We start from the raw sequence: 21,327 nt of genomic DNA on the forward strand, positions 1-21,327 counted from the left end.
GGAGAGGAACCAAAAAAACCCTGCTTATTTGGGTTTTTTACTTTATTTTTTAAGATAACACTGAGGCTGCAAGAATTGTTTTGAAATGGGAAGGTGGGGATTAGGACCCCACGATCCCCCTTTTTTTTCCCCAATATTAAGAAGGTAAAATCTTGAGAAAAAATACCATTTGCAATCCTTTAAAAAAGTCTTGTTTCACTGACAGCATCCCAGCAAAGAGAAGACTTTCCTAGAAATGCAGACTGTAGAACGTGGATATTTTGATGCTGTGGCTGTGAGGGAGCCAGGAAGAGGCTTGAATTTTCCCCTTTCCCTCAGGATTTTGTGGAAACTTTTAAACTTCCAGGAGGATATCAGAGATTACATTTTTACATGGAAAACATGCCACAGACTTAAGAATAGTGCCATTGTCTTGGAGCTACACCAAAAATCACATATATTTTTAAAATGTTACAATAAATATTCTTCTGTTGACATAATTTACATAGGAAGATTTAGAATTACACTGAAGAACTCCATCTAGTTCAAGCTCTTTGTAATGCCATCAAGTAACTTCTTGAGAAATAATAACATTACGAGAAAAATGGCAGGAGACATTCATTAAATAATTAGTTTAAAATAACACTAATGGCCTCACCGCGTTTCAAGCAATGCCAATCAGGTGGTGCTAACCAGCGGCTTGTCTAGACATTTAAAAAATGCTCAGGACAAAAGCAAAGTAACCTATTATACATACATTTTTAACTAATAGCAAACCCAAACAGTTAATTTCCTGAATTTCTCATTTTTATGAGCAAGTCTGACTCTTACACTGGCAACACTTGAGGAATCCTATTATAGAACATCCCTAATACTTTCAAATTTTGACTTATTGCCCCCTGACTTAAAATATGCCAGCAGAAGTCTTCAACCAGTATTCATTTATAGCACTTCTGCATTTTTTAAGCATAAATAACAAAATGTATTAATAAAGCAGGTCTGGTGTGGAGATAATTTACTGTTGAGCTTCTGAAGCTCTAATTATCTACTTTTAAAGTCTGCTGATTACTAGTGATAAATTTTATAGGTTTTACTGCCTAACAACAGACACCTTGGATTTTTTTTCTTTACAGAAACTACATGAACTTCTATAGAATACATATCTGTTGGAAGGAAGTATAAAATCTGCATGCACTGCTCCATTATACACCCGTTTACATTTGCAAGATTAGGACCTAAACCTGGTATGTTTATTAATTCCATTCATGCTCAAAATCGTCAGTTCTCTGGAAGAAGGGACACTGTGAGATGAACTTTTGTGGAGGTGATTTTATGTTTACAAATAACAGTATCCAAAATTCCTCATATTGACAGTAATCTTTACGCCACCAGTTCAACACAGGTTTGTAAGTGCTACCACACAAAACAAAAATCAGGCCGGAGCTCGTTACAAAGTCAGTCACTGGATGCTATTACACGATCTGTAATTCGTATTTCACCATTGGTCATGAGGCTCATAGCACTGATGGGTTCTATCTGGAAGCTGAATTTATGCTCCACCTATCGACTCCTAATCTTGATCAGGTCATGGTAAAATGGCTGCAATAACCGCGAGCCCTCCTGTAACCTGTACCAGCTCCGCAGCCGCCAGGTCTGCGCTGGCCTGGATGCGGGAGGGAGCGATGCTCCAGGTGCTCTCTCCCGGCTGGCGCGGAGCGGCCACCTCTTCTTGTCCCTGAGCATCCCACGCCCTGGCACCCCAGCCTCAGCTGGAACCACCAGCTCTTCTCAAGGGAGTTCAAGGACAGTCAGGGAAAAGGGCAGGCTTTCTTAACCCTCCTGAGACTCCAGCGTGTCCTTTCCTAACAGACTGGGCAGATTTCAGATGGCCAGTAAATGAATTTGGCTTCCCACTTCTGGGATCATTGGAGTTTGCGGTGATGAAACCTCTCCCATGCCAAAAAAAAGCAAAGAGCTTGCCAGGAATGTTTCTGAGCCTGGTGCCATCTTTCAGGTGATACACAACACATCTTTCATCCTTTGTTCATCATGTAACGAACACTTCTGGGGTCCGTGTGGGACCCCTGGGTTGGCATGTGGCTACGGTCCCCATGCCCTGCTGAGCCACTGGTCTGCACTGGAGGAGCTACCGCCTCTGGCTATCTTTGGGTCTGTCTTAGGAATTTATTTGGAACTGCACCTGCAAAGTGCTGTCAGTTCTGCACGGTCAGAAGAAAAGTCACAGTAAAGTACCACAAAGCCTACACAGTTAATAGACAGAAAAATCCCTCTCAACAATTCTTCCTTTGACTGCTAAGTCATAGTTATGAAATGATCCCTGTAGTGGTCCTAGGTGATGCCCTATTTTCATAAATGCGGTATGTCAAAGAAAGCAAACGCATTTCTTACCCCTCTCTCCAGAAGCATGTCTCGGAAATGAGTGATGCGCTCTTCTAAGGGAGGCGTGATCCGAGGTGCTGACGTTTCCTCATTTTTCTCCTCCGTTTCAGCCTTCCCCTGGTCAGCAGCCTGGGAATCTTCTGTTCTTTAACAAGGTAAGATAGAAAATACTTCAGTAATTGCTAACTCGGGAGGGGATTTTTAACCCTCTCTAGAAAATCCTCCAGGACGGCAGGACTTCTTCGCGTGCACGGAGCAGCCAGGGAGCGGCCGCCGGGAGCTGAGCGGCGACCCAAATCTGCAGTCCGTTATTAAACCGCGGGGCTCGAGGGCCCTGCCAAGGGACCTCCGACAGCTCCTTATGTGGAAGGATGGTCTATCGGTGCGATCAAAGAGGAACTCAGCAGCGAAATACTACGCTGTCTTTCAAGCTAGAGAAAAGTGACAGCTTTATATAAAATTTGTCAAGGAGTGGAGACTTTAGAGGAGCGACTGAAGAGACTCATCTTGTTTTATTTTTCTTCCCTGTTTTTGCGCCGCCAAACTTGAAAATCAACACTAATCTTTATTTTATGTTCTCATGCACCCCACGAGCTCACTCCTAAGGGAATTAATCTGGCAACGCGTCGCATGCACAAACCTGCAATAAAGCATCAGCGAAGAACCTGCCCTTTGTCAGGGCCAGAAGGTCTATATTTATCCTGACAGCCTTTTTCCAAGATTGCACCTGATTAGAATAAATAGGTCTTTCTGAGAAATACTTACTACATATTGCCTGAGTCCCTTTGCCTACAAGACCCCTGGATAAAGGCACGCACGTAGCACTGCTGTGCTCATTTCGGGAAAGGACAGTTTACTGCAAGTCGCAACCATAAAGTGGCAGCGGCGTAAGAGCGATGCTCTCCTCAGGTGCCATCCTACGTAATTGGTGTCGGCACTGGAGCTGAACTGTTTCACACCAGATAAATATCTACATAATTTTATAGAGTTAGAGACCACGAACACTGCATTCTCACATCGCTGGAAGCGAACACCTATCTCCACTGTTTGGAGGGCTGAAGATTTGCCCCGGTGGGCCCTCAGCGTCTGCAGGGAGAGGTTAATTAGGTGGGAACCTCAAGGGTAGGAAGGAGTCTGCTGCAGGAGGGCGATGGGATCTGAGACGGGGATACGAACCTCCTGACTTCAGGGAAGTTGGCCAACTCAGACCTCGAAATCAGACTTCTGCTCTGGGTCCATCCTGCTGTTTCTTAATGCTTTGAGCAATGAATGAGTTCAGTACAAATTAAGGCTCTTTCTGGAAAGATCAGGAGTCTTAAAATGATCACAAGGTTCAAGTGAGGATAATGAAAGTAAGGCGATTTGATTTTCAGCCTCCTACTAGGCTTGACTGCATTTTCTACTGATGCAATTTTCACCACTACAGAATAATACTTAGTTTGAAATTTCAACAGGAAAACACTTTTTTATTTCCAAGCAAATGAATTAGATCAGTATGTAATGTGAGCTCTAGCGTATTATCTTCCTTCTACAAATAATTACATTACACTTACATTTATCCTAAAATGCTGCTGTATTACTAGTGATTTGAGAGATATCAAATTGGCGTTCTTCACAGAATGACAGTGACTTTTATATCGTAATAGCAAATCTTATTCTGTGACATGATACATGAAAGGCCCAATCCAATTTCTAGAACACACAAAGAGCCTTTTCAAGCCGAAACTGAGAGAAATACACTGTACAACTCCACCAGCCAAGCACCGGAAGAGCCCCTCTTTGCTTCAGTCCTCCTTACGCAATTGAAAATGATGCTGCAAATCACACAGACTTTTTTCTCATGCCAAAAATGTCAATAAAGAATACAATTTTCTTCAGCAAATTATACAATAATCTGCACAACAAACTGTGTGGCTTCCTATTCAGATGGACACATGCGCAGCCTCCTGCATGATCTTGGGAGCCTGCAAATCTCAAAATGAATAGTCGGTGAGACGTTTCTTATAACTGTGGTACCCACGGAAAAGAGAAGAGGCAATGGGCACAAAATGAAATACAGGGAAATCCATCTAAGCATAAAAAAAAGCTTTTTTACTGTGAGGATGGTCGGAGCCAGCGGCAGGCTGCCCAGGGAGGCTGTGGGACTCCATCCTTGGAGATGCTCAAACCGGCTTGGACAGGTCCCTGAGCGACCTGCTGGGAGTAGGGTGGGACAGAGACCCCTGACCCTTCAGCCATTGTGTGAAGAAAACCCAGAAGACCTAAGTTTCTCTTATTTTGTTTTTCTTTTGTAGAGAGTACAATCAGAGCATTGCCTGAGTAAGAATTTGATGTCAGTATTTTTAAGCAGTTTCATTGTACCCCAACGAAATGTAAATAAAAGTGCAACAGCAACTTGTGGATCCCCGAGTTCCTAAACCTGCAGGTGCAGACTCTGGCTGGAAGCACTGGACAGAGGTTGTGCAAATGTCCATGAGAGAAAGAAGGGAGTCCTGCTATCTTCTGCAGCCGGCCTCGGGTCAGGTCCTCTGCTAGCTCTGTCACCAAAGTAAACAGTAGGAGAAGCGAAATAGCAGATCTGTTCTTACCAATGTGAATCGGTGATCCAATGTGAACCTCTGTGTGGTGACCCTCTAGCTGAATTATAAAGAATTGCGCTGGAACTTTGATGCAATTAGATCTCATCATTAGCACAGCGCTTTCTGTATAGCAGATGATTTACTCTATGTCAAAGGAACAATATGATTTACTAAGTAACTTTACTTTAAAGAAAATAGAATAGGGAATACAGCATATTTAAAAACAAACCCTGAAAGCATGTAACCCCTCCTTTTTCAGTTAACCAAGAAAAAATGTTGATATTGCAAAAATAAGTGGATAATGGCTGTGTGGGGGTAAAAACAGGGTTCAATTTCCCGTTCTGCTGCAGATGTCAGGTGCAGGGCTGTGAATGTCCAGCTGCAACCTGCCTTCCGCTTGCGGCGGATCTCTGGGCACGCCGAGCCCTGCCCGGTGCTGAGCCAACGTTGCCTGCCTGCGCAGCGCGGGGCTGGGCTCCAGGGCACTCCTGGCCCCACTGTGACCGTCCAGCCCGGGCACCTGAGGGGACAGATGCTCAAGCATCACGGTACGGCACGATGATAGTGCTCCCTATCTCCCAACAGCATTCTGTGTTAAGTAGAGGAAAACATTCACTGTCTTCACATGCAATTCTTAATGTGGATACGACAGCAATATAAATAGATTTTCTGTCCATCCAGCAGCAAAATGAAAGTTTGTTTAGTTTTCGGCAAAGACAAATCTTTTTTCATCTCTGGATTCAGTCTGGAGTGAGCAGCACTTTGTCCATTCCCAAGTAAACCAAAGCAGAGGAAACAGATTTGGACCTTGTACGTGCAGCTTGGGACATGAAAAGCTGGTGATGTGTATCCTCTTACCCAAAACTCGGAGCTTAACCAGCACTTTAGCAGACTTCTCCATCTTGAGAATTCCCCTTTTGCTGTTCATGGCACGGAGTAACTCAGCTGCTTTTCTTACAAGGAATTACGGGCCACAGTTTTTAAATCAGTTCTGGTTTTGGCTGACTAATTCAGACACACACAGATGTAGGCAACTGAGACCCACAGCACTTAGAAACAATATCATCAGTTCCAAACACTAATGGCAGCAGCAATTTTAACCGCTGTGCAAACAACCGTTACTAGGTCTCAGCTGCGGAGATGGGAGGTTGCCCGCTGCAGTGGATACCCAGCTGGGACGGTACCACACAATCTCCAGTGGGATGTCTCAATCACATTAACGAAAACAATCCTATACAGCAAAAGAGTTTATACACGATTTGCATCCTGAGGATAACTAAATTCTAGTTTGAAATGAAAATCCTACAATATTTTACTTTTTATGTCATGAACTGTTAGCTTAGCCTAATATTAATACATTTAAGCAAACACTTAGACTGCACTTCTTTAGTAAAAGGTCAGTATTTTAAAGGTCCATCCATGAAACTCTATATTCTGCCACTGTTTCAGGGTACAAAGCAAAATGTCAGGAAATAATCACATGTTATAAAAGAGAATTTAAAATTCAAAATGGCTGTAGAAATCATGTAGTAATTTGGGGATGTATGTTCTGCTGACAGAAAAATAAACACTTCATGGCTTTTTAGTGACAGGTCAAACTTCTGGGGAATTGGGATCATCACAACGAAGTCTGAGAAAATGCTGTGCTGTCAAGCCAAATCTTTCTTGTTTATTATGTGAATGCTGCCCTTGACTTTCATAGGACTAATTGCCCAAATACAGCAAATAAGAATTGGTTCCTACAAATATAAAGATTTATTTTTAAAGATAGAATTTACGGTAGGGTTCTCGGAGCTTTAAATACCCTCTCAATTAATATCTTGCCACAAATCTCAAGTATGACAAAACTTGTATTATTTGTTATACCACACATAAATATAGCATAATGTAAAGACAAATGATGACATAAACAGCAGGTGATACACATTCATTATCACATGCTATTTACCTTCAGTGGCATAGTCACAGCTGAGAGTAGTCAGTGTTGCCTATGACTCAAACGACCTTTTCAAGACCCAAAGGATGCCTTCCCATCCCATGAACACTCTTCTCCGTGCGAGATGCCTTTGCAGCACCGGCGGAGACCGCAGCGCTGTTTCGCTGCCCATGCCACTGCAGACATTGCTGGCAATCGGAGGTGCTTGCCACCATGCTGCGGGATTTCTGACATGATTGCGCTTTTAGCTGGATGGCTGCATGATTTATGCTTATATGTGTATATATATGTGTATCTATAAATACATACCGCAAGAAAGACGCTACAATGCATTAAGGCAGGAGAGTCATGCAGCAACTCTGCGATGGGCTGAGATTGCCCAGCTTGAACTGTATTTACCTATTTGCTTTGGGGAAAAAATATGTATATGAAAATGTATTTCTGCAAGTAAATAAAAAGAATAAAAGATAAATTCTGCAAATACACAAAAAGATGGTCCATATTTGGGTCTCATAATTTTGACAATGGCCTTTTGACTGTAAAGAAAATAAGAGACTAAAAAACCCGAAGTTAGTCTTTCGAGTGCATAAGTCATGGAAACCCAATATTCCTCATTCACAAGTAGACGGTGAGAGAGGCACTGCCTGACCTTCCGACACACGGCACAGTAAGCCCAAGACTACTTTGAGTAATTTTTGTGTAAGTGCATTTTTCTGGAGTTCTGTGAACAAGCTTCTGGAGTTTTATGTACATTAATGGAAAGACGTTTTCACATTTTCTCAACCAATCACTGAAAGTCATCACCTTAATAGCACAGGTCATAATACCGGCCCGGTATTGTCAGACCTACTGATGTTAATAAAAGTATTCTTAAATACTTTTACACTAAATATAAACTTTTATACTGTTTGTAAATATACTATATACTATGTAAAGAGTAAAAGAACATATTTAGCATATATAAAGTATAAACATATTCTTTTATACCAAGCATTAAATGCTTAAATAGTCTGAGTATTGAATTCAGAGTATCTGATTCTTCCTTCATAATAATACAAATCCACAGAAAGTCTTAATGAGGTCAAAAGAACCATCCAATGCAGTAGGATAAGAATGGCAATATAAGAGAGAATAGAATTATCTTCAATATATTCACATGGAAAATACAGATATTTGTTGTGCTTACTCATCACAATGCCCTTAAAAATATAACACACTATCTATGCAGATTTATCTTAATCATAGCCAGCCTGCATGAACAGCTAACACTATATGCAGTTACTGGCCAAAGGTTAAATAGAATGAAATGTCTTTAAGGTACTTCTTAAAACAGAAGTGTTTACTTCATTTTCTTGCTGTTTTGGCAATGGGTGAGGGAGTTGCTTATTTGGCACATGTTTTTTTTGCCTGTTACTTCATGAGAATTTGAAACACACCTGGTAACAAAGGTCAAATAAAACCACAATAACAGAAATACCTCTGGATATTTCTGAGCCGGTAGCCTGGAAACCCTGACACCGGTGAAAAAAAATCTGCTTCACATCAAGGAAGACAAAGCTTTTATCCAATGTCTTTGAAATAACTACTTATCCGTACAGTCTTTTTTTTACCATTTCAAAGTACGTAAGAGTTACTTAGACAAAAATGGATGCTGTTTATGGGAAACAGATATTTTAGAGAATCATGGAGTTTGATGAAGATTGGATACCTTAGGAATGACTCTCATAATTTATTGGTGTAGTTATCCATACAGAAGAAAACAATTGTATTTCTCTTTGCACTTATTTGTACCAGACTTTTGCTTCCCAACATTACATATAGATAAGTAAACTTTAGAACTTACTTATTTCTCTTAGTTTTGATGCTAAGATCATCATTTTCATCCCCTGGACAAGAACTAACACATTTATCTGCTAAAAAGAAATAAATAGTTATTAGATTTGAACTAAATAAATGGGAATACAAATTCCTGAGATTAACCTTTCATTTCTTGTCTTTGGCTGCTGCTCAGGCATTTTTATTTTTTACCCTCCACAGTGTGTTTTAAAAATAACACATATTTCATCAAATCCACAGAAACACCTTCATCCAAATGAAAGAGATAGCAATAAAACTGACCATTTTCATTCTGAAAAATTGCTCATTGTTCATGTTGTGAACAAAATTGTCCATTGTTCATTTGAGACATGATTTCATTTAAATCTTGTTATTGTTTCACTTGATACTCCCTCCTCCCTTCCCTTAAAAAAAATAACTACAAAGACATTTCTGCAAAATTATTTCAGTCCTGGCAGCCCAGAGATTCAATAGTGTTAACTCGCGCCAGAACTTCCCTCCTTAGCCCATTTCTCTTCCTTATATAAGCAAATACAATGCTGCTTTTCCAGAAATTCAACCACCAGTATATCAACGCTATGGGGATAGCAACAATCTCCACACTGACGGCGTTGCAGAGTAACTCCAAAGCAACGTTACACTCCTCATTTGGCCTGGACACGCGTCCTTGAAGGACTCCGAGGTTGCATTGTCAGTCATAACAAACATGACGCATATGGAACAGATATCTGTTTCTGGAATCTAAACTTCTTTTTCATGTATACAAACTGCAGTTTTCATCAACATTCAAATGGACAGACCACCAGAAGTCATGTCCATCCAGTGCTCGGTTTGTGTCGGGGACTCTTCAGTCGTTCACTATGAATTAGTTGAGAAATATAAAAATCGAACTGTATGTGGTTAGCTTGGGAATATCAGAAACACCAAACCTCACCGTTTTTGTATTAGACTAGTAATGAAGACATGTCTTGCTATTTAGGAAACTAGGAAGAAATAAATTAAAAATAAATATAAAATTGAACTTAGGTTATGGAGATAAAAGGTTTGAATAACTTGAGATGGTGAGATCTGATCTCACTGAAATCAGATGAAACTCCAAGAGATCTGCTAGAAAATGACTGAACAAATAGAGATCAGTGGGTATTTTGAAATTTATAAACTAATTTCCAGTGCCTGTTACTCATCCAGGTCCAATCTTCATATCACTGAAGCTAACAGAAATTTGGCCATTTATTTCAAATTTCAATTTAAGAATGTTGTTCTTAGCTGATTTTGTTCCCCTATTTTAGGGAAATTACACGTTTGTTAGTATGCTTTCAGTAAATGTTACCTTTTATTTATTTTAAGTGCATGAACACAGCATACACTAAATCACTGCAAAAGAAATGATAAAAACCAAACAGCAGCTAGTAACGTTGCGGCTGGGAAGACCAGGAACAGAGAGCACACGAGGAGGAAATACACAGCAGGTGCAAATGGTCACTTTACTAACTACAACTTAAAGTGATAATAAGGAGAAATGAATGGCATTCCAAAATCAGGAGAGTTTGATCTCAACTTTCCTGATAATATATGAGCATTATGAATACATAAATGAATTTAATAATGCTTTAAATATACATAAATTCATTGGAACTATTACCTCTTCTTGCTAAATTCTTCTTTGGGATACTCAGTGAAAAACACAAAGTAATAGGAAAAAGAACCTGTAAACTCAGAAGGTGGAATGTAATTCAACAGAGATATTATAAAGCTATTGATCAGGAGTTGAACAACCTGCAGAGGCAGCAGTGGTCTTAACTGAAGGTAATAATATGAAATGACAGAGTACTTGATGGTGTTTTCAGAGAGAGATGAAGTTAAAGATGTCTCTAGGTTCAGTGCTGACTGGGCAAGCACCATTCTGTTCCTGCCCAATTTCACCACTATTAAAAGGAAAAGCCATGCCCGCAGGGCACCTCCTCTGTTTGTCACACGCCACAGACAGCCCTTCCAGAGCCAGCCAAAGGACGTACATTGTGGTATGCTCAGACATTACGAATCCTGGTGGGATGTTCTTTTAGTAAAGCAAGCAAGCGGTGAGAAGTCTGGCCCGCACAGTGAGCCTTTCCTGCCCGACATTTCCACAGGACAAGAGAAAACTCACTGGTGATGACAAACGATTATGTGAAGTTCTCCAGCTACTTAGAATCATAGAATCATAGAATCATTAAGGTTGGAAAAGCCCTCTAAGATCATCAAATCCAACCGTTAACCCAACACCACCATGCCCACTAAACCATGCCCCTAAGCGCCTCATCTACACGTCTTTTAACTGCTTCCAGGGATGGGGACTCCACCCCCCCCCTGGGCAGCCTGTTCCAAGGCCTGACCACTCGTTCAGTGAAGAAGTTTTTCCTAATGTCCAGTCTAAACCTCCCCTGGTGCAACTTGAGGCCGTTTCCTCCCGTCCTGCCGCTGGTTACTTGGGAGAAGAGACCGACCCCCACCTCGCTACAACCTCCTTTCAGGTAGTTGTAGAGCGCGATGAGGTCTCCCCTCAGCCTCCTCTTCTCCAGGCTAAACAGCCCCAGTTCCCTCAGCCGCTCCCAATCAGACTTGTTCTCTAGACCCTTCACCAGCTTCGTTGCCCTTCTCTGGACACGCTCCAGCACCTCAATGTCCTTCTTGTCGTGAGGGGCCCAAAACTGAACACAGGATTCGAGGTGCGGCCTCACCAGGGCCGAGTACAGGGGCACGATCACCTCCCTGCTCCTGCTGGCCACACTAGTTCTGATACAGGCCAGGATGCCACTGGCCTTCTTGGCCACCTGGGCACGCTGCCGGCTCATGTTCAGTCAGCTGTCAACCAGCACCCCCAGCACTTGTCAACCAGCACTTGAAGGTGAACTCAAATTTGAAGTCATCTTACAACAAGATCTTTCACAGATTTGTGAAAAGGATATATAATTTTTTAAATTTTGTTGTGAAAAAAACGTGAACTGGGCATTTATAAAACCAAATCCTAGCTACCATATAGCCTTCAGATAAAAGAAATGTGATACGATACACCCCGATTGCAGTGTTTACTTCCATCTGCTGGTTCCTGACACACCTCAGGTCCTCCCAGAGAGCAATGACAGTCCTGAGGCAGGGACACCAAATCCTCCTCGCCTTGCCTGCATGAGTGACTGCTGTGGATATACTGTCTTGGATAAATGGGACAAGATTAGAGTCAGCATCATCACTTTAAATTTCAGTGCAATGGAAAACTCAGTAAAACATGACAAATGGTATCTATACTCTCACTCAGGAACCTACTGAATCACATCGCACCGCTGGACCTCTGGTAAGATTATAAACTGACTTTGAAAGGGAAGAGAGGCAGCCGAGCACAAAATCTAATAATTGATTTAAAGCTTTGAGGAAGAATATTACTTGACAGTAATCTTCCCATGAAATCATGAAGCAGAGCGCTGCCCCAATCTGACGGTCTATCAAGCCTAGTGCTGATTAATTAAATCATTCAGCTAATCCCAGCCATGTCATGAATTCCGGTTCATTTTCCAGAACAAAGAGGAAACGCCAGCATTTACCAGGTGAGTTAAAGCGTTGTCAATCCATTGGCCACACACAAAAATCTGATTTGCAACTTTGTAAAGAGACTGGCACCCACATATCGCATGTAAGCCTAGGAGCTTATCTATGCTGTTCCTAGAGACCGTGCTTCACATTTTCGTCTGCATGCTAAAGGGTCCAAAATATTTGTGGGGACAGAGTAAACTCAATCATAACTGGTTTTGAATAGGGATCATACCAAGTATGAATCAACATGTCATTTTCTGTAGTCAGAATGTCAGTTTTCTTTTAATTAGCTGAAAAAATAACTTCCTCAGTCTAAACATCAAGACAAACCATTTAGCAAGTGGAGGAATAGGAAGAGATAAAAATGTTTTTCTCCACTGCAGTAAGACAGAAACATTTTAAGGCATCTTTGAGGGAAAAGGGATATTATGGTCAGTCTGTGACTGTACTGAGACAGAGGAGTGACGACAGTCAGGGACAAGAAGAGAGAGCTGTCCCAGAAGTGTTGCACTCTGCTGTCAGACAGCTCTGACGTGGGGACATGGAAGATCAAGGTGTGAAGGTCCTGGGAATGCCGTCTCTGTCCTGGCCCCGCGTCTGGTCGGCGGTGGGTCCCTCCACCCAGGAGATGTCCCTGCTGGAGGGGCTGGGGCGGTGCTGGCCGAGAGCTGCTCCGGAGGCTCGGGAGGAGCTGCGCCTCCTCCCCGATTCCACGGGATGGCCTGATGGGAACCCATTAGCAAAGAGCCATGACACCTTCATAAATCTCCCTAAGAACTAATACTTTGTGGAGGCGGAGTAATTGATAAATGAGTAATTTTTCATTTATGCCTAAATTATAAATGCACTTGATCTTTCAGCGGAGCGATGCGCAGATAACTTATAGCACTCCATGAATAACTATGCTTGCCAACTTTTTTTGTGCCTTTGATTTAAAAATTCTAATTAAAACTCAGCAGCAGCAACTAAGCTAAATAAATTTGGCAACCATTGTTGCAAACACACAGCTTATTTGTGTTATTTATTTACTCAAGATTACAAGCTAAGAGAAATGGTAACAAGCAATTCCTTTCACCTCAGCAGCTAATATATACTAATTATAACCTTACTGTCTCAAATACTGAGCAACCACAAGTCCCAATTATATCAAGGAAGATGAAGACTATTAGCAACAATGAAAACCATGGTCGTAAAGAAACTGTGCATGAATCAAATCTTGGTGGTACTTATAGATAATAAAAAGGATGGAACACACAGCAAAAAGCGGATTTTTGAAGTGGCACATATCAACAATGACTTTAGGCTGTTCTCATTAATTAATGATAGACCATGAACAATGACCCTCAGTTTTGTCTTTGGCCATCATACCCCCTTGTCAGTAACTAATTGATCTTTCAATATATGCTGTAATAAAAAATGTATGCTGTATTTTTCTCCTGAAGAATGAACTTCAGCAGATACTCTTTGGAATTACTAGACATGCAGCTAAAGTTGTTCAAGCCGTATACAAAAATGATATATACACAAGCATCTGACGATTGAAATTTATATTGAAAAATGTAATGACATTATATGTCGATAAGGACTACACTAATAGAAAACCACTCTCCGTAACTTTTCTTCAGTAACCTTCTGCTAACACTGATAACATAAATCCTGATTATCGCTCTCTTTTATCTACCTGCAGACATAGCGTTTCAAGTCCACAAATGCACACTCACAGCCCCTGTTTTGTGGTAGTTGATTGGGAGCTCTGACTGTGGATCAAAGCGTATATTACAGCCCACGATGGCCTGCGTGTAAAAGGCAGGTCACTTCACGAGGCTAGCACTGCTACCTTATTTTCAGTTATAAAATACTACACTTTAAAAGAATGACGAAAGTCTCATTTTTTTCCCCCTCCATTTTTCAAGATCTCACCACTAAAGAACAGGCATCAGCTGAAGGAGGCTCTCCAGTGAAATTGCTGTAAAGCAGAATATTCAAGACTTAGAAGCAGCTACTCAAGACAAGCAGCATTTCAAATGACTGCCGTGCACCTAGATGTTCTCCCAGTAATGGCAGGTCGTACTGACACAGCTCCCACATGAAAGCCAGTGTAAAGCATCAGGAAATAAAAGGAGGACTGACACGGCACGGAGCAGCTCCCAGTAACAGGGAGTCCACAGAAACTGGTGAAACATAATCTTTGGAGAGAAACGTGGTGGAACAAACTATGGAGCCACTACTGCGCTGGCAAGCACAGGCTGGCATGCTGGGCTGCTCCTGGACTGGTCACCAGCACGGACAAAATCTGGACTGAACAACTAAGGTACGGATAGCAGACCAAAAAGATGGCATGGCGAGGAGCATGGGATGGGAAAGTCAGGCTGGGAAAACCGCCTTTGTGAACTGCCCATCTTGGGGAGGACCAGACAGCAAACACCTTGGATCACTGACAAGCCAAGGGATGTCTTCTCAACTATATTTTGAACCACTTAACTTGTATTACTGCAGATCAGCAGTTATTCTTTAGCCACGACTGTCCCCTTCAGGAATCCACAGTGTTTAGAAGGTGACTGGCAGAGTCATGTTTAGATGGAAGCACCCGTTTCCACCAAACCTTTTAGCACTCATTAGAGATTTACTGCTGGGATTTTTTCTCCCCTCTACAACTTGGTTGGATAATCATTAGCTACGGATTGTCCGCTTTTATGTAACAGCTGAATAATGCATTGGTAATGCATTCCTAATGTACATCTTGGAATTAAGTGTAATAAAACATAAAGACAGCGTCTTCCAAGATGTATTTTATACATCAAAGATTCATCCAATATAAGAAGCCACCTGTTTCTTCATTGCCAATAACGAGAAAGCTCTATCCCCCAATTCAGCATTTCAGCGAAAATAAGGATTTTTCAATAAACACCAATTTTAACACTTTATACGAAATCTCAGAAGGAAAACCCTTCTAATTACGGTTATCAAACTTTCACTGAATGTATTTAGTGACCAAGTTTCATTCAACATTTGAGTTTAAATAGAGGCAAATAATCACAGGGCTTTAGTTACTTGCTGCAGCTTCCAGCTTGCGCTTGTGAGGAGGATCCTCGATGATCCGGTTTATGTCGCCGCGGTGCTTCAAGTCCACCGGCTTCTCCCAGACTGACAGCTGCATTGTAGGGTTGAAGAAGAAGACCCGGTCATCTCCAGTCCAGACTACACACCTATTCCAAGTGATAAATGATGCTTAGATAACGTCACATACACCCACAAACAAGAAATTAACCCGCAGCTGGCTTATTGCACCTCCGTTTGCAGCGCCTGGGTGAGTCCTCTCCGACTGACAGCCTGCCCCAGTCACCTCGGGTAGAGAAACCCTCTCCATATCAACAAGTGTCACAGAAAGGGTCTAAACACCCCAAAAAAGCACTAGGTGAAATATTCCATCACAGAAGGGAGAAAGAACCAGGCGAGGAGGAAGGCCGTGGTGCTCACAGCAAGAGAAGCCTCAGGAAAATACATTTCATGTTCTAAAGCTGTGGCTGAGAGCAGCAAGCGCAGCGGGGCGGGGCGGCCATGGCCTCGATGCCCATGGGCCAGGGCTGGGCGGCCATGGCCTCGATGCCCACAGGCTGGGGCTGGGTGGCCATGGCTCCATGCCCATGGGCTGGGTGGCCATGGCCTCAATGCCCACGGGCCGGGGCTGTGCCTGCTGCTGGCAGGCAGCTGTGGGAGCCTTATCTGGCTGCGCTGGTGGGAGGAGGTGTGACCACGGCATCCCCGCCAGCTCCCACCACACTCTGTGCTGGACAGGTACAACCAGCCACTGCAGACGTCTGCCACAAAGGTTTAGGTTGATTTTTATGGGCTCTGTTTCAAATTTGAAAAATGCGACCAAGTCGCTGCCGTACAAACCATAGTTTCTTGACTTGGTCAGTTAAAATAGGCATGACAGCAGTTCAACTTTTTGTCCTGACATTCATTTTAAATCAGCTAAAATAATATGAAAGTAGGTATTGCACCATGCTTAATAGACATTCAAAAGCCTCAAATTGTACTTCATTAAATCTGTATGTAAACAAACAAACAATATCAATCTCAAGCCCGTACTTTCTGAATCGTAATGAAAGCTAACAAACATCATATACACACTCTGACTTCCTCACACACACACACATACACACTTATAATGGGAAAATGTTGGTCTCTCCAAAGCATAAATACTTGGAAGGAACAAATCTTAACATCAGAAGCTCTGCTGCTGAACTGTTATTAAAAGCAGGGAACAAAACTGGTTTAAAAAAAAAAGCTTGATCTGGGTAAAAGACTGCAAATATAAAAAATGCTCCATCACTGCAGAGCACTGTAATAAGATAATCCAACATACTCTGTGTACCGCTGGTAAGACATCGCCATTGATCTTGCCCAAACACGTAATGAAAAATACATAACCTCTGCAAGAAACCGTGGAGGAAGCCGCGGGGCTGCAGGGTGCCGGGAGCAGTGCGGTGTCAGTGCATTACCGAGCCCGAACATCACAGTAATTATCTTCAGCAGAGTCAAACGTTCTCCCGATGAACAGGAGCACAAATTAGTTGTAAAACCCAGCCGTTGACTTCAGTCACACTTACACCCCGTGGAAGTTTTGGCATCCCAAATTCAGTGACACGGGCATGACAAATATTTTAATAATTTTCTGTTTATTTTAATGCACAAATGTTTTGCATCACAAAACAGCCTCACAAGACAGATGCTCTAATCCTCTGTTAGGCAATGATTAGGTATAGTAATGACTTCTTACTCTGTACCTTGGAGCTACGGGAACCTCTGTTCTCCCAGAAACTGACCCACCAGCCCCGAGCTTCTGCAGAACACACCGGAGGCATTCCACAGGAACACTTCCAAACCAAGACTCCCTTAAGTACCACGGTTGTCCCAGAAGGAAGGGAAAAAAATCCTGGCATTTAGGTGAAGAGGACAGACTTAGCTGATTAATATAAATGGGTTATTGTTATCCTTTTATTAAATACTCGAATTACGGTCAGGACACAGGCCCAATCCCACCCAGGAATAAATGCCTGCTTTGGAATGCCCCTTGCTGTAATTTCTTTCATTGGCAAATAAGCACACCGCAGAATTTGAACCACTTGGGGAGTTGCAAATGATGGTAAACTTGAAACCAGTATCTTGTTTGGGATCTGCAATGCTACCACACGCACACGGGACTGTCGAAGCCATTAATTGACAGAGATTATAACCAGTGGGTTTGGAAATGTGTGCTTTGTCTCTGCTGGTACGCTGCTGTGCTCTCTGCTCCTCTGGCCACGCACCCAGATGTCGGTGGTGCTCGTGAATCACTGAGTATCACCAGGTCTCGCATGCCATCACCCCAGATTAGAAATTCTGGGGTCCCTCGTGACACCTCTTCACTTTTCCATGACTAATATAATTTGACATTTAATTTAGAATTGATGTCCCTTTCCCCATGTAACATGTCACCTGTTCCTCTTTGGTATAATAACAGTTTCAATTATCCACAGGGGATACACATGGTATCTTGTTTCAGTCCCAGAGCATAAACTGGAAATGCAGATATTGTTATGTTCATGTTTCCCTTTAGAAAACTGTAATTTAAGTATAAGTAAGGGCACAAGATGATGATATTAGTCTTTTATTTTATTTCATAAGGTAGGTAAGGTTTGGTAACATTCCTGAAAATTTTTCTGCCATTAAAAATTATGGTGTAGCTACTTCTAACAGGTGCTTGGTGGTGTCACACCAACCATGGGTCCTGCAGAAGCAGGGAGCCAACCTATGGGTGGTATTACCCATCTATAAATTGCCAATGAAATAACTGGGAGAGAAGGAGGATCTGGCCCGAAAAGTAAGAACAATTCTCACGGATCTTGTATTTCCCCTTTGACCCATCCAAGCTGGATCCTCCACACGTGTGAGAGGTGGTGAGGCAGAGCCCAAGGCGCACGGCCGAACACAGCTCTGCTCACAGCAGGCAAGCGGCCACGCATGCCCACAAAACCAGCCAGAAGCCACGGGTTGCCTTCTGCCAGACCGGGCCCCTGGCTGAGCCGGCGCTCCGCAGCACACTGCCCTCACCTTGCACGTCCAGGAGCTGGCTCACACCGTGTTTTGCTGCCTCCCCGCATTTTCCTTAAGTACATGATTAATGAGGAAAAGCTCCAGGGGAAGCTGCAACAGGAGCCCAGCATTGCTACTTAACACCCAGGGTAGCAGATTTTCCCCACATACCAGACCACTAATGCACGTTTGGCGCAGGAAACAGCACTGATGAATGGCTGCTAGCAGGTCTGATTGCATTTGCTTACCATGGAGATCCTGGCACTGGAGTGGATGCCACGGGCTTGCTGCCGTTTGATGTGCCGTCATCCTCATTTACTAGTTTAAAAGAATGGTCCTTGAAAGACAGATAGAAATTAGTCAACAAATAAAGCCGATGCAGAGGACTTGTTATACAAATCACTTTCTTTAACATGAAGTGGATTACTCTTATTGCCATTGTTCTGCGAGTGGCTTTATGAACAACCAGCTACCTTGAGAATAGCCCAGATAAACGGGAAATAATAAAAATGTCGCCCCACTTACAGCAAAACAAATGAAAAACCAGCAGATATGGCTTTGTCCATGCTGATAGCTCACTTGGGGTAGCGGGTCTAACTCTGTGTATTGCAATAACGAGGAGAGCCACCTCGTCAGAAACGAAGTGCGGGGGGTGACGCTCATCCTAACGAGGGGCAGGGGCAGGCAGGAGGGTGCTCCCGCTGCCGCCGGCCCCCGGGGCTGCGCACAGAGCAGCACTGCAGGCAGGGGAACGGTGGGGAAACGGCCAGGGAAGGCGTGCGGGTGGCACACGTGGCAAGAAGGCACTTGTGCTAGCTCCAGCGCATGAGGCAGCGTTTGGCCAAAGGGAACCACTTGCACGGGCGCAGCGGGAGCAGCTGAGCCAGCCTGGGGAGCACACGCTGCTCCGCAGAGCCCAGCGCCCTGCCTGCCATCACCGGCTGCTCGCTTCTGAGTGGTTTTGCTGGGACTTCCCAAAGACATAACAACACTGGCAAAAGGGACTCTTCCTGGCTTCAGCCAGCAGTAACCCCCCTGAAGCCCCATGGAGGGGACCCGGCTGCACTCCTGTCCCCATCGAACCCTCTTGCAACAGGGCTGGGCCGCTCTGCATAAGGCTGGCCGTATGGATGGAGCAACAGACAACGCAGCAGGGTTGTACGGTACAGCTGACAAGTACGGGCAGTGTTTTACCGGCTGAAGAACAGCTACTTATTGTAGTAGCTTACGGAAATGAGCTGCGAGGGGGAGGTGTGGGAGGAAGGCAGTGATCTAGCTCAATGCGGTATCAAAACACGGGAAGCACATACTTAATTAAAAAATAATAAAGCATATGTCCAGAGGTCTTAATCTTGAAAGTACTTTACAACTTAAAGCTCTAAGGAATGTGCCCAAGTACCAACACAGCTGCAAATGTGGGGAACGCCTGCAGCGCTTGGTACGCAGGGAAAGTTTGCTTGCAGAGAGCCTAAAGACGGCAGCGTGATAGGAACATGCCAAACAAAAATAAACTGAACAGCAGCTCAGTCCACAGGTCCTCCTCCTGCAGCGCAGCGCTCCTGATGCATGCAGCACGTGTGCATGGAGCAGAAGCACGGGGGGACAGACACACCTGCTCCAGGGCTGCAGGGTGGCTTCGAGCATCTTCCGCACTGCTGCTTTCTGAGCCTGAGATGCTCTTCCACACCCCCATTCTCAGATGAAGGTTTCCCTCTTTTAGCTTTAGCCGTTTACATGAAGTCTGCATGAGCTGTGTAAATGTTTCCATCTATTTCATAGAAGCTGGAGTATGATTCAGGTCCCTTTCCCTCATACAATAATCTAGGCTTTTTTATAAAAAGCTAATGAAGTTACACACACATGGTATTACCCATCTATAAGTTGCACACACTATTTGCTATCCATTTACGTTCACCTGTCAGTTTTATTTAAGGCCCTTGCAATTATCTGTAAAGGAGGGCTACAGAAGTGCCAGTACAGGGCCAGCACAGTTAAATCAGTAACACCAAAAAGGTGAGGGCCATGAAAAAATTCCTCCTTGCACGAGGGGCTGACGTTGCGATAAGAGGCACGAGGTCCAGTGAGCCAACCCCGCTCTGAGCAGGGGCTGACCCAGCTCCACAGGTCCCTGCGGCCGCAGTGAGCCTGAGAAAATCACAGACGCTGTTTCTGCACTTCAGCTTCTCAGTACATGATTTTTTTCAGGAGCTGTGTCACACCTCCACATTTACACACACACAAACACATACATGCACACCCACCCCCCGCCAGCGACTCCCTTCTCCTCCAGCATGGAGACAAAGCCAGCCGCGAGCATCCCTCCCCTGATACTACAGTGACAGAGCTCCTATAAAGCACCAAGATAAATTAAACAGATAGTTCTGTAAAATCAACTGTAGGAAACAATCCTGTATCACCAGCACAGTGCTGGCCAGAGGACAGTCCTTTACACTGACTGATTTGTGCAGTTCAATAGTTTAAAAAGGTTTTTAAAAGAAGAAACTCCATTGCAGACCTTATTGCCATCGCTCTCCACGGGGGTACTCTTCCTCTCCGTGTGTAAAATCAAGGTCGGTGGGCAGGAGGATCTACTCGATTCTTTGCCATTATCTGTGAGGGGAAAGGATTTCTTTTTAATGTGCAATAAATACATTCCCAACAAGCCAAAACTGGCAAAGAAAAACCAAACCGCTCCCTGTGTGTTCTCCTCTCATCTCCTCGCCTCCTCCTCCTCACTCAGTCCTTTATTTACATGCATACGTGTGTGCCAGGGACCGTATCACCCTTCTGAATATCATGCTGTATTTTAATGGGACACATTCATATACTTTAGAGTGAGGCTTTTATCGCACTGAGCTTTTTGTCCTGCTTTCCCTGAAGCCAAAACTTTTTTCCACGGGCACATCCCCTACTCCCCGGGGGCACGGCCACCCGCCGGAGCAGCAGCCTCCCCCC

At 43.5% G+C, this 21,327-nt stretch overlaps 1 protein-coding gene across 1 annotated transcript in view; it reads right to left on the reverse strand.

Annotated features, from left to right (window-relative positions):
- Positions 1-21,327, reverse strand: part of TCERG1L (transcription elongation regulator 1-like) — a 45,728-nt gene that overhangs the window by 8,116 nt on the left and 16,285 nt on the right. Inside the window, exons 4-8 of the mRNA XM_009577820.1 lie at positions 20,888-20,982; positions 18,621-18,709; positions 15,346-15,500; positions 8,738-8,807; positions 2,389-2,524 (exon numbers count right to left, since the gene is read on the reverse strand). Of these exons, the coding sequence (XP_009576115.1) occupies positions 2,389-2,524; positions 8,738-8,807; positions 15,346-15,500; positions 18,621-18,709; positions 20,888-20,982 (545 nt within the window). The remainder of the gene's footprint in view (positions 1-2,388; positions 2,525-8,737; positions 8,808-15,345; positions 15,501-18,620; positions 18,710-20,887; positions 20,983-21,327) is intronic.

Source organism: Fulmarus glacialis, unplaced genomic scaffold, assembly GCF_000690835.1.
Source record: "Fulmarus glacialis isolate BGI_N327 unplaced genomic scaffold, ASM69083v1 scaffold7955, whole genome shotgun sequence".
Lineage (NCBI taxonomy): Eukaryota > Metazoa > Chordata > Aves > Procellariiformes > Procellariidae > Fulmarus > Fulmarus glacialis.